Source organism: Astyanax mexicanus, chromosome 12 (assembly GCF_023375975.1).
Source record: "Astyanax mexicanus isolate ESR-SI-001 chromosome 12, AstMex3_surface, whole genome shotgun sequence".
Taxonomy (NCBI): domain Eukaryota; kingdom Metazoa; phylum Chordata; class Actinopteri; order Characiformes; family Acestrorhamphidae; genus Astyanax; species Astyanax mexicanus.
In genome coordinates this window covers 41,807,793-41,821,956 of record NC_064419.1, presented here as the reverse complement: position 1 = coordinate 41,821,956, position 14,164 = coordinate 41,807,793, and the positions used below count along the sequence as shown (strand labels likewise).

General features: G+C 35.7%; 1 protein-coding gene and 1 long non-coding RNA gene across 3 annotated transcripts in view; both read right to left on the bottom strand.

Moving 5' to 3' along the window:
• Positions 1-14,164, bottom strand: part of LOC125806120 (uncharacterized) — a 288,259-nt gene that overhangs the window by 10,712 nt on the left and 263,383 nt on the right. The window lies entirely within an intron of this gene.
• gnai3 (guanine nucleotide binding protein (G protein), alpha inhibiting activity polypeptide 3) overlaps positions 1-14,164 on the bottom strand; it is a 29,179-nt gene that overhangs the window by 7,871 nt on the left and 7,144 nt on the right. Inside the window, exons 1-4 of one of the 2 annotated variants that reach the window (XM_049485955.1) lie at positions 10,776-10,833; positions 5,907-5,949; positions 3,654-3,795; positions 3,382-3,539 (exon numbers count right to left, since the gene is read on the bottom strand). In XM_049485955.1, the coding sequence (XP_049341912.1) occupies positions 3,382-3,539; positions 3,654-3,795; positions 5,907-5,911 (305 nt within the window). In that variant the 5' untranslated portion in view covers positions 5,912-5,949; positions 10,776-10,833. Of the gene's footprint in view, positions 1-3,381; positions 3,540-3,653; positions 3,796-5,906; positions 5,950-10,775; positions 10,834-14,164 lie in introns of those variants that run through there. The other variant, XM_049485954.1, reaches the window with a different exon arrangement.

Below are 14,164 nucleotides of genomic sequence, written 5' to 3'. Positions count from 1 at the left end.
ATGAGAATCACTGGTAAGAAACCCAGAAATGTAAATATTTTCCCTGTTAAAAGTGAAGATAAGCACTATTCTACCAGAGTTTAATGTGTAGTTTTAATGTTTTATGGTCATTTTTTTTTATAACAAGCCAAAAAGATTGCTAGTAGTTTGTCTCAGTAGCTAGCTAGCTAGCTAATATTCCTGTTCCACCTTAAATAGTGCAACAGCTGGCAAGGGCCGCAGAATTTAAGGCGGAACGGAAAAATAAAGTAAAATAAAAGCTAATCAAAGCTCATCTCAGCTCCTCATCACAGAGAAATTATTGAATGGACAATATTTATTAATGTCTGAACCATCTCCTCCCTTTCTGAGAACATATGATGCCCTAAAATTAGCTAGTTATCCAGCAGCAGCTTGTTTGCTGAACTTTACCGCTCCTGATGTAGGGCCAAGGAGTAAATTGGGATTGGGCCTTATACTTATACAGACAGTTCAAAGCAACTCACACTATTTTCCAAGACTGAGGAAAATAAAGTGAAAATAAAGGATTTAGAAATTGTGAAAGAGGGAGAGAGAGAGTAGAGAGAGAGAGAGAGGGAGAGTAAAGAGAGAGAGAGTAAAGAGAGGGGGTAAGGCTACTTGTCTTCCAAGACGATGACATGTCTGCTCCATGCCTAATCTCACCAGTCACCACAGACCAGTGCTTTGCTGGTAAGCTGCCAAAATAAAGACCTGCTGTTCACAACAGCACAGTTCCGAGCTCCTGCTCCCGTAGCACACATCAGCTCGCTGAGAGGAACTCAGTGTGTAAATGTTAAAGAATGTATGAATTCAGTCAGTGGTTACCACTGCTCTCTTCTGATTATTATTACTGGAAACATCACCCGCCTTTTCAGAGCCAAAAAAAAGAGAGGGCAAGAAGAAAGCAATCCAGAGCTAAACTGGAAACACAGGACTGAGTGGGAAAAGAGAAAAGGCTGGAATTCAGCTCTGAAAGTTGTTGAACAGCTTTAGCTAGAGCCTCCAACACTCAAACATTTAAACCGCTGCTCCCGGGACTCAAACGAACAAGACGGATCTTGTCTGGGTCGACCTGAGCAGCTCCTTCTCATCTGCAGAGCCATGTCTCAACATGACGCGATCCCAGATCCTTTTCAACAATGTTTCCATTCACTCTAATTATCTGTTCAGGATAGGTGTTAGTCTATAGACATGCAGAGACTCAACCAACTTATGTTTAGGTCTAAACTGTTTTATTGCTCACAGTATTATATACAGCTCTGGAAATAATGAAGAGACCACTTCAGTTTCTGAATCAGTTTCTCTGATTTTGCAATTTATAGCTTTATGTTTCATTAAAATGAACATTGTTGTTTTATTCTATAAACTACAGACAACATTTTTCCCAAATTCCAAATAAATATATTGTAATTTAGAGCATTTATTTGCAGAAAATGAGAAATGGCTGAAATAACAAAAAAGATGCAGAGCTTTAAACTTAAACCTAAAAAATAATGCAAAGAAAACAAGTTCATATTCATAAAGTTTTAAGAGTTCAGAAACCCTGTTTTTTAATCAGTTTTTTTCATGCATCTTGACATGTTCTCCTCCACCAGTCTTACACACTGCTTTTGGATAACTTTATGCCTTTACTTCTGGTGCAAAGATTCAAGCAGTTCAGTTTGGTTTGATGGCTTGTGATCATCCATCTTCCTCTTGATTATATTCCAGAGGGTTTCACTTTGGTAAAATGAAAGAAACTCATCACTTTTAAGCGGCCTCTTATTGTTTTCCAGAGCTGTAAAATATACAATATATAAATACTTTATTATGATTACCTGCAACTATACTGTCATATTTTTTGTATTCTTCTGCGCCCATTTGGTGCATAGATTGTAGGCATCTTAAAAATTAATGTAATGTGTTCTTGCCACCATGTGTAGCACACAGGCAAGTATGTAAACATTTACATTCAGCAGGCAGTCAGTCATTTTTGCAGACGCAAACTAGTTAATCCATGTTTAGCTGTGTAGTTTGGTTTCTTGCACTACATGAAATCAGCCTATATTAGGGCACATTTTAAAATAATGGAATGGAAACAGAATAATGAAACGGAAATGGAACATCCCATTCATCTGATATCGTCGCTGTCCAATGAAAAACACTTATCCCCAAAAAAGCAACTTTACAGGAGAGAGAAGAAACCTTCTAAACTTTCAATGGAAGTCAATGTAAAAAGAGTTTATTTCAGATAATTTTGAAGAGTTTCTATCGGTCCATTCATCAAGAAATTTTAGCACAGTGTAAGGGACAGTTTGTCTGTTCAAATTATGTACTGACATACTCCCTTGTAAAAAGGAAGTATACGTAAGTGCATTAAAAGTTTGATCAAATTAGGTAAAGAATGCTAAAAGTGCATTTTCTATGTAATGTACTCAATGACAATACACCTTAAATATACTTTCTCTGTATTTCCATACAATGTACTTTAAGAAATATGCTTTAATTTATGTGGTGTTGATAGAAAAAAATATGTAGTGTGGTTTAGTGCATTTGTTCCAGTGTCATTAAAGTGTACACAATATGTGCATCAATACATAAAGTACTACATTTACAATATACTACAAGTGTATTAAAAATTATGTTTAAAAAAAACATATACTTAAATCTACTTTGCAGAAGTTAAACAGAAAAGCATTCAAAATCAAAACCTAATGTTTTTTTGTTGTATTTAAATATATTGCTTAATTTCAACTGAAATATACTTAAGTTGCCATAATTTGTTTCAAAATAGTACATTTAGTATGTATTTAAGTATGAATTAATTTTAATGCTACAAGCATTGTATACAGTTCAGTGTATTTCTGAAAGATCATCTGCTTAATCTTGTTTATACTGGATTCAGTAGGAGAACTGTATGATAGATTGATAAAGAAATGCAAATAGACTTCTTAACTTCAAAAATTATCATCACGGATTATTTTCCCAGACCAAGTATGAAGAAAATAACATTTTGTCGACCACAGATTAATCTTTTCTTTTAAATTACGGTATGAATGTATGAAGTTTCGCATAAAACCTCAGTAAAGTATATTCTGTATTATTGTTGTATTATTATTTTTTCTGGAAGTATGACTTCACAATATAAAAAAATTTAGTTGTGATATTTTTTTTTCTGCAGTATAAACCACAATAAAATGTCTTAATTCTTAAAGATTTTTCCAGTAGTCAATTATCCAACAATATGGTGTGAGACGAATAACGTCCTGTGTGCTATGACATGTAAAATTGAATTTGCATTACATGACTATTGACTATTGTATATTGTGTGCACTGTAATTATTATGCACTATGAAGCAATATATTTTACAGCCCTATTTGGAAGAATATATGTGCTCTTACTAGGCAGCAGAGTCGTTGAGCTGGTATTCTCTGGACCTGGCGAAGCAGCTCTGGACTCCCCCATCCTTCCAAAGCCTGCGGATGACCCCCGCCAGCTCGGGGGTCATGACCCCTTCCTCTGCCGTCCCGGCAAGCACAAACAACTGACGAGCATCGTCCTGCAGAAACACAGAAACCATCAGAAAGCCGTCTGGTGGTCTGGCTTTCACTAATGAACTAAATATGCTGAGGAACATGGTGGTGGATTCTTGTTTCACAGGAAAAAAACTCACTGCTCTCGCAGGGTCACCAAAGTCGATCTTTAAACGGCCCATAGCCCTGATGATGGCGATGATGGACTGGATAGTGTTGCTATACACCACCACTTTGTACTGCTTGCACTCTTCTTCTGAGTAGCCATCTTCATGGATGATCCTGCAGCAAACACAATATGGTCATGGGTTAGACTACTGTTAAAGTACAGGGGTTGGACAATGAAACTGAAACACCTGGTTTTAGACCACAATAATTGATTGTGGTGATGGACAGTTCTGGTGGAAACAGGAGAGTTGAGGTGCACATTGAATTCTGCTGTGATTTGAGCAGCCGTGGTTTCATATATTTTTTGGATACAATCCGGGTTAGCACCCGAACATCCCTTTCAGACAGCTTCCTCTTACAGCGTCCACAGTTAATCCTGTTGGATGTGGTTGGTCCTTCTTGGTGGTATGCTGACATTACCCTGGATACCGTGGCTCTTGATACATCACAAAGACTTGCTGTATTGGTCACAGATGCGCCAGAAAGACGTGCACCAACAATTTGTCCTCTTTTGAACTCTGGTATGTCACACATAATGTTGTATGCATTGCAATATTTAGAGCAGAACTGTGATCTTACCCTGCTAATTAAACCTTCACACTCTGCTCTTACTGGTGCAATAATGTGCAATTAATGAAGACTGGCCACCAGGCTGCTCCAATTTAGCCATGAAACCTCCCACACTAAAATGACAGGTGTTTCAGTTTCATTGTCCAACCCCTGTATTATGATAATAGAAAGTCTAGACTAAGGCCTTGTTTGTACCCCTATCCCTAGTTTTCGAGTATTAAACTTCACTTTGTAACTTAGTTCCAGTTTGTTAAAATCCTTAACCTAAAAATTGGACAACCATTCAAAAACCTGATACGCCCTCAAAATGATTATTTTTTGCATATTTTTCGCACGTTAAGGTGCATTAAGCGACACAAGTAAGGAACAGGGGTGTCGCCATGTTTTCCTTCCAATTTAGCAAGTGTCACTGCTGGGTGGTGGTGGTGGTGGGGGTAACTAACTTAAATAAAGCTAAGTAAACAAAAAAAAAACATTTTCTTTTGAAGTCAAATGAGCACTAGATGTTAATATACACACATTTCTCTCCTGAAAACTGTTTATTTGGGAGAGTTTATTTACAGTAAGCTTAGATTTGCAGATTTCCAATAAGACGAGGTGCAGCAGCATTAGCGGCTAAACACTAGCACTTGCCGCGGATAGCACTTGTAAAAAGCACTAAGGAACCCTGAGTGTTCCAGTAACAGGGTTCTTGCTCCATTTTAAAAGTAAAATTTAATGCTTGTATTTGTATTGGTAATCAAATCTTAACATTTCTTATTTGTTCTTTTTTTTTTTTACATTTTGTTCCATTTTGAGGCAGAACATGTTAGCAAGTTAGCTAGCTCAACGATAATCTTAGCTAGTTCTATTTTAACCTTAGTTCTCTCCCCAGTAACTTTAGCTAGCTTGCCGCTAATGTTAGCTAGCTCTACGCTAACCTTAGTTCTCTCAATGGATCTCTCAGCTCACCGCTAATGTTAGTATGTTCTTTCCCACTCTAAAAATGTAATACCTATGGCAAATATACAGTAAATTTAAGACAATTTAAGACTATTTATAATTTTTTAAGGACCTGCGGCAACCCTGGGTAAGTCAGAGAGATATTAGGTGGTTATATTAGGTATATATTAGGTATATTAGGTAGCTTGTTTTAACACGTGAACACACAGGCTACAGTCCGTTATACTCACTTCTAATCTGCAAAAGAGTTGGTACTTAGCGTGCTTAGCGGCTAATGCTAATACTGCTCCAGCAGTGCTTGCCAGGGTTAGCAGCAGGCTACAGTCTGATATACTCACCTCTGAACAGCAAAAGAGCTAGCATAGCATTAGCATACCTAAGGTATTGCAATGGTTATTATAATTTTTAACAAAGAACTTTTTCAATTTTTGTGCTCTTGCACACTATCCTGCAGTGATTTCTCATAACCCTCTGTTTGGAGTGTGCCTCTGAGAAATCTCTGTTTATAGGGAACATGTAACCTCAATAATTTACAATACTCCTCTACCCCAATGAGAAAATGGACATCCTACCCTTAGCTGTGAACATAAAAAACAGAGAAACAGAGCTACATGGTACTGGCAAGAAGTAACATTGGAATAGGCCTAACGTTTTACAAGTTTTAATCATAAATCTTAGATTTGTAATTAATAATACACCAAAAATAGACTCACTTCATCTGCTTAACTATTGTACTTTTCCCCGATTCACCGGCACCTGAGGAGAAAAAAACAACAAGAAGTAATTTTTTCAAACAAAGGATTGGCAATCTAATTTGATAAATACAATATATCCCTCTAGCCCTGGATCACATGCTCAGGGTAAGCTCTGCTGAGAATGAATAGGATCTTTCAACTCAAGTCTCCGACATCACAAGCCCAGCGTGAGCAGGAGAATGAGGTGGTCTATTTTGGGTTGTGATTGCCATTCGCAGAGATTAAATGCCAGGCAGATGAAAGGTTCTTCTGATGTTGGTATCCTGAACCCCACTGCTCCTGAGGATATGACAGAGATAGGGCACCCTGTACATGGATCTTTTAAAACCAGGTCTAATGACTCCCTCTGAAAGGCAATTTAATATCTAGTTTGGGGGAGAAAAACAGAGATTTGATGCATTAAAAAGCTTTTAGTTAACTGGCCATATCATGTATATTGATTTTCTGGGTTTATCCAATATAGACAATAAATTTACATAGTAATTATGTGAGAGAATTGGTTATTAAAGTTTTAAAAAACATATAAAACATTGATTTTGCTTGTTTTTGTTGAAGTGATTTCTTTGCTAGAAATCTCCTTTAACATATGCATCCAAAGGTCCAGCCACATCCAAAAGTCCTAGAAAGTCCTAAGCCATAACTTAATTTAACCTAAAATAAAATTTTAGTGCATTTACTCTTTTGAAAACTAAGTTTTAATAATAAGTTATAATACAGAATATTTAGATGTTGGAACTAAATAAATAAAACAGATTAAATAAAAACAGTCTTTAAACTAAGTGGACATACCTTCTCCTTAAGTTAAAATTAGCTGCTAAGAACTTTAAGGTTAAGTAAAATTGCTGAAGGCATGGCCATAAGTATATATTTGGGCTTGAGGTAAAAATATGAATATCAGACATTATACCGTATTTTTCGCACTATAAGCTGCATTTAATTTTTTTATTACTTAATTTAATCTGGTGCGCCTTATGCATAAAAATAGACCAGAAAATAGACAATTATTGATAGTGCGATTTATAATCCATCAAATCTGGTACCTAAATGTGCTTATGATTTCCTGATATTTACATCTAAATATGTTAAACAACATGGCACTTTTCTTGTCAGACCACCTCATTTTAAGCTGAGCAAAGTTACCGGAACAGGAAGTCTTCAAGTAAATTAAAGTAAATAATTAAATTAAAGTCATATTCATATTTATTATTTATATTTTGTTGAGGCAATAACTGCCTCAAGCCAGCAACTCACTGATATCATCAAACCAAATCATGCTTTTTATCTGCAACAGCTTAATGAGAACAGAACAGCAACTGTATTACAATAATTATAAACGTATGCACACCAGTAAACAAGCCAATCTCAGAGAGGATCAGCTTCTATATAAAAACCTAATTAATCAACAATTAATTAAGCCCTATTTGGGTGAAAAAGGTGTGGAAATGTAAATAAAACCAGGATTTTTGTTGTGTCAAAAAGCACAGTGTCAGTCCTTTTAATCGACAACATACTTCCGAGCTAATTTTATGAAACATGAACCTCGTATAACCTAATAAACCCATATTTCACATTTATTCGATATATAACTCCCACCTCAAAAAGCATGTTCTCTCCTACTTATATTGCAAAATCACAATTTCTATGCAGTATTACACCCCTGGTTACTGAATTTTACAGCGCACCATATTATAAGGCACACAATCAATGAAAGGCTTAGTTATAAAAAAAAAAAAAAAAAACGAATTCTTAAAAAAAAAAATCATTTTTTTTTAAGCACTGGATGTTAATCTACGCAGATTTCTCTCCTGAAAACTGTTTATTTGTGTGAATAAAGTGCTTCCATTTATTTACAGTAAGCTTAGATTTCCAGATTTACACTAAGGCTGGGTGCAGCAGCATAAGTATTAGTGGTTTACCATGCTGTTCTTCAGCGGGGAGGCTTTACTGCTCTTTAATACCTGACTGGTAGAATTCATACATAAGGCGAACTGGATTATAAGGAGCACTGTCCATTTTTGGGAAAATTAAAGGAGTTTAAGTGTATTTTAATGAATGTATAACTGTATATATTGTTATTTTGCTGCAGCTCCTTTCTCATATAGTTTGTTTTGTTTGATTCTCCTATTCGAATGTGAAATACATGCTTAGCACATTACAGTCCAAACTCTATTTGTCCATAACAACAGTCCTTCTGCTCACAATGTACTCACAACATGTTGAAGTCACACTAAAGTAATTCACTAATGTACACTGGAAATGTATAGAGCAATATAAAGTGCAGGCCTGACCGTTTCAGGATGGGCATGCAAGGCTACCAGAAGGTATTAATAAATCATATCTACAGAGTGAGTCTTTGGCCCTCCCCCACCCAACTCAGAATCACATCATTCAGAATCACTTATTCATAAAGGCACGTGGACCTTGACATATAGGAGCAGTTTCCCAGACAGGGATTAAATCTAGTCTTGGACTACACAACATTTTGAATGGAGATATTCATAAGGCTTAGTTGCCCGAAACGGAGAAATGCATTTATCATGGCATTGTTAAATAATTAGCTCAATACATTGAAGTTACACATCATGAATCTCAAACACTGCTTCTTTATTTATAGAAAATCTGACATAACCACAATATAACTTAAAAATGCATAGATTTCCAAGGTTTTAAAACATCGTTGACTCAATTTATGTCCCCAAAACTTTAAAAAAAAAGTAAAATATAAATAACAGACCTATTTAAAGATGACAAAGTGGTAAAATGCAACATACACCTCTTGTTTTTGATGGACTCCTTCCTGATCCCAAAAAGGTATTTAAAGGAATCTGATAAATGTGCAACAAAAAATATTGGTTGTCAAATTCTGTGAAATTGACACCAATACAGCCATAACTCCTGTTATTTGCTAATTTAGGAAAATTGTATTGATATATCAATAGACTACTAAGAAGATGTATTCATAAGACCAACCTATCGAGGATCCATCTTACCTTTACTGAAGCTTTGGTTTTGGAGTACAGCTTATGTGAGCTAGCCTACTGTCACTAGCAACATATAGCTAAGCCTTAATGCTGTTCTTAAGGCTTTTAAAATATGCAGTGCTAATTTTTTTCCCCTATTTTTTTGTAGTATAATACACTGCCTGGCCAAAAAGAAAAGGTCACACACTCTGGTTGGAACGCCTTTAGCTTTGATTGCATCACGCTTTCACTGTGGCATTGTTTCAATAAGCTTCTGCAACGCTACAAGATTTATTTCAATCCAGTGTTGCTGGATTAATTTTTTACCAAGATCTTGCAGCAGCATTGAGGATGATGGTAGAGTCTGACCACTGCACAAAGCAGCTCTTCTCCATCCAGCACATCCCAAAGATTCTCAATGAGGTTAAGGTCTGGACTCTGTGGTGAATTCTCTCTCAATCCATCAGTGTGTGAAAATGATGATCTCATGTTCCCTGAACCCTGAACTCTTTCACAATTCCAGCCCCATGAATCCTGATATTATCATCTTGGAATATGCCCGTGTTCATCAGGGAAGAAAAAATCCATTGATGGAATAATCTGATCTATATTCTGTATATTCAGGTAGAGTCAGCTGACCTCATTCTTTCAGCACATACTGTTGCTGAACCAAGACCTGCAGACCAACTGCAGCATCAACCCCACATCATTTACTTACTTAAATCCAGGTGGAGACTTTTTTTTTGATCAGGCAGTGTACTATTACACTATCAAGGAAATGCTGACTATAGGAAGAACCATTCTACCACATATACCACCATTTCAAATCAACTTAAAATACTCAACAACTGCATTCTATTGATTTTACTATTTACAGCATCATATGAGACATTTGTGCACAGTTTTACAGGGATCAACACTGAGACTCTGGACTAAGAACTCGTGGAAAATTCCTCTGAGCCTACACCACAACAGCACTGTCCACTACAGCAACTCACCACCACATCTGATGAGGCTCTGGCACAAATCAAAGGCCTTGGGTTATTTAAGGCTAAATTCAAACAGAGTACAGGAGCTAGGTTTCCTCCAGCAGAAAACACATTAATCTGGAAACATTAAAATGGAACAGAATGTTGTGGGACAATAGAATGAAAACAATATTCACTGCAGTGGATGTGCTGTAAACACAGATTCATCATTTTGATTAATGTAAATGAAATAACTAAATAACATGACATTAGCTGCTGTCACTCAAGCTCCTGTATTGTGCTAAGGGGAAAATGCCACTAAATCATATTCTCTCCTCCCCACAGTTATAATCTGTTCCACACCATGTATTCAACTATATAATGATTATGAGTAGAGATAGACTGTTGCCATATTTTTTAGACTTTAAGACCAATCAAGATCAATAAACATCTATTTTCTGGTCTATTTTTATACTCAAGGCACACTAGATTATAAGGCACATTATGCGACACTAGTGAGGAACAGGGGTGTCGCCGTGTTTTCCTTCTAATTCAGCAGGTCTCGCTAGCTAAGCTAAGCTAAGTCAACAAAACTGTAATTCTTTAAAAAAAAACTTTTTTTTCAGTCAATCGAGCGCTGAATGTTAATCTACACAGATTTCTCTCCTGAAAACTGTTTATTTGGGTGAGTAAATCGCTTCCATTTATTTACAGTAAGCTTAAGATTTCCAAATTTCGACTAAGGCTAGCACTAGCGGTGGTGGCTAATGCTGCCCAACAGCGCTACACTGAGGAACCCTGAGTGTTCCAGTAAGCCAGGGCAATATTAGGTAGCAGTTCGTCCCAAGTAGCTTGTTTTAACCTGGTAAACACGCAGGCTGCAGAATGATAATACTTACCTCTGAAAAGAGAAAGAGCTAGCACTTAGCATGGTTAATGGCTAATGCTAATACTGCTCCAGTCTTAGTGCCGTACTAAGCTAAACTAAACTGAAACTTCTGTATAACGCTGATCTTCAGTGGAGTGGTTTAGCCTACCGCTTCTTAATACCTGACTGGTAAAATTCATACATAATGTACATTGACGATTTGGGGAAAATGAAAGGATTTTAAGTATTTAAGACTGATACCGATCCGAAGGAGAACCATGCAATGCTTCAGTAGTTAGCAAATAATGGATCAATAATAGATCTGACCAGATCTAAATCTAGTGTCTCACAGACACTTAAATCCGATTCGAGCTGGTTTTAAATGGGAAAATGAGATAATGTAGTAAATGTATTTATTAGTCACGATTTTAATCCAGTCTGGATGCGCCATGTCAATAATTTCAGTTGCTAAATATTTTGTGCATTTCTACTACTGATATAAATCTGAAACTAAAAACTATAATAAGTATACTAAGTAGGGGTGTGATGAGATCTTTACAAATTCATTTGTAAAATGCACAAAATGCATTTTGTGAGTTTCAGTCAAACAAAATATTATTAAAAATAATATATTTCAATTTTGAAATATATATATATATATATATATATATATATATATATATAGCTCTAAAAAATAAAACACTTCAATTTCTGAATCAGTTTATATATATATATATATATATATATATATATATATATATATATATATATATATATTTATATGTATAGGTTTGAGTAAAATGAACATTGTTGTTTTATTCTATAAACTACAGATGAAATTTCTCCCAAATTCCAAATAAAAATATTGTCATTTAGAGCATTTATTTGCAGAAAATGAGAAATGGCTGAAATGACAAAAAAGATGCAGAGCTTTCAAACCTCAAATAATGCAAAGAAAACAAGTTCGTATTCATATTCATTCACAAAAAGTCAATATTTGGTGAAATAACCCTGTTTTTTTAATCACAGTTTTCATGCATCTTAGTGTGTTCTCCTCCAACAGTCTTACACACTGCTTTTGGATAACTTTATGTTACTCACTCCTGGTGCAAAAATGCAAGCAGTTCAGCTTGCTTTGATGGCTTGTGATCATCCATCTTCCTCCTGAATATATTCCAGAGGTTTTCAATTTGGTAAAATCAAAGAAACGTATAATTTCTCTCTCTAAGTGCTCTCTTATTTTTTATTATTATCTTGTAACAAATTTCTAATTTGTCTGAGATGTATTAGGAACCTTAGCTACATCCAACTGTTCTTTAAAATTACTGATATCTGGAATAGAAGCTTATGTTTTTTACATTAACATTTTTACATTAACTGAGGTCATACTGACTAGTAAACTACTCAGCAAAAGTTTTCCATCAGCACTCTATGGTGGAATAGGATCTAGGGCTCAGTCTAAGCAAATCATTAGGCGCTCTACCTACATTTTTCATGGAAAGTAACCACATGAGGGTATAACCTGAATCAGAAATAAAAGAGAATGTAATATGGGCTATATATAGATTCATCCCAGGACTCAGATGGGCCGCTGCACATGCCGTCTCCACGCGTACCTCAGGGCCAAAAATGCTATTCCAAGTTCTATTAGAGATCTTTTTTTTTTTAGCATAAACTTGTGGGAGGAAAAAGTCCCTTGCTGCTTGAGCTGCACTGATGACAAAGTATTTGTAAGACTGTTTAAGCAAAACCACTCCAAACCCATTATCCCACAGTATGCAAATTCCACATCTAAGCAATGGAGAATTTGTTTACTACCAGTAAACTACCAGTTTAGTGTATGACACATAAAGGACCATGAGGAGTTAGAGAGTTGGGACCTCAAGCATCAGTCCTGTGAAAGTAAACTGTGAGTGTTAAAAATCCAGCTTATAACACACAGGCACACACAGAAGGTCCCATACTGCAAGTGAGTGGCCAGGTCACAGTACATTAATTTCCATACACATCTGTGAATGGTTTGAATGGGCGTGTGAATCGCTCCGTAGCCCCTGTAATTACATGGTGAGCGGCAGTGGCATTTGCATTGCGGTTCAGGCCCCTGTTATTATAGAGATCAGCTGAGGAATTCAGCCCAGTTTGATTTACAGATCGCTATTACAGCGAAGAGTTCAGCACAGCAGCCCAGAAGACCCCAGGGTTGGACTGAGGTAGGCTCATTATCCTCCTATGAACCATGAGAGAGCAATATCCTCCTCAAACCATACTGTTAGAGACGGAACAAAACACTGATCTCATATCCATCCTCCTACTGCAAGCACAAAGAGTTACAATGCTAAATCTACTGTGCTTTTATTTTCTGCCTTTAAAGCAGACTATAGCAAATATATATATATATATATATATATATATATATATAGTGTTGTGATTGTGATAAAAATGACTCTAAATGTAAAATAATAGATTTTGTTTCCCCATTTATATTTATTGATGTATTGATTTAAATGGAGTTAGACACACCAATGCACACAGGCACATCAAGACTCTTTGTTTTCTTTGGTGCACCCTGTGTCACACAGCATTTCAACTGTGCTACTACTGTACTAATACTGACTGTATAAAATCGCCAGCGCTGCTGACAATAAGTCCTATAGGAAATACTGATTTGTATTCTGTAACATTTTTAAATAATCTCTCATTTAAAAAAAAAAAATATTACTAGGGGTGTGCCATATCGTATCGTACATGATAATATCGTAAAAAAAAAAAAATATCGTGAACGATATTATACCCTGAAATATCGTGCCATATCAATCAGCCATAATTCTCACATCAGGGTACTACTTTTTTTGCTGTTTTTAGCAAAAGAAAAATTCTAACTGTTCTCATTTTCCATTATATATATCTACTAGAGACGGATTATATTTGTCCAGTATCATTTATTTTACTTTAATCCTGCTGGATATATGGAGACATTTAGAGTGCACTATTATTAGTAACGTAACATTCTGGATCATTGGCTTCTGTTACAAATCTGATAAAATTCTTGTATTTTTTAATATCTCAGTTAGGGGTGTGCAATATTATATTGTATGTAATAATAAAATATTAGTTTTATTTTGTTGTAGTAGTGTATTTTTAAAATATTTTTTTTATTCAGTCTTTTGTCACATTGCCAAGAATATCGTTATCGCGAAAATATCATGAAATATCGTGATATTATTTTAGGGCCATATCGCCCACCCTTAATCATTACACAATATTAAACGCTGAAATTGTATAATGCATTTATTTGTTACCATTCCAACACATTACCAATGTAGGACATTTTCACACCTGTAGTTAGTTTCTCTGGTCTGGATAAGTTGATGAGTTTGTTTATTTAGAGCATTTCTCCCTCTGTTTGGTTTCGTTTCACAC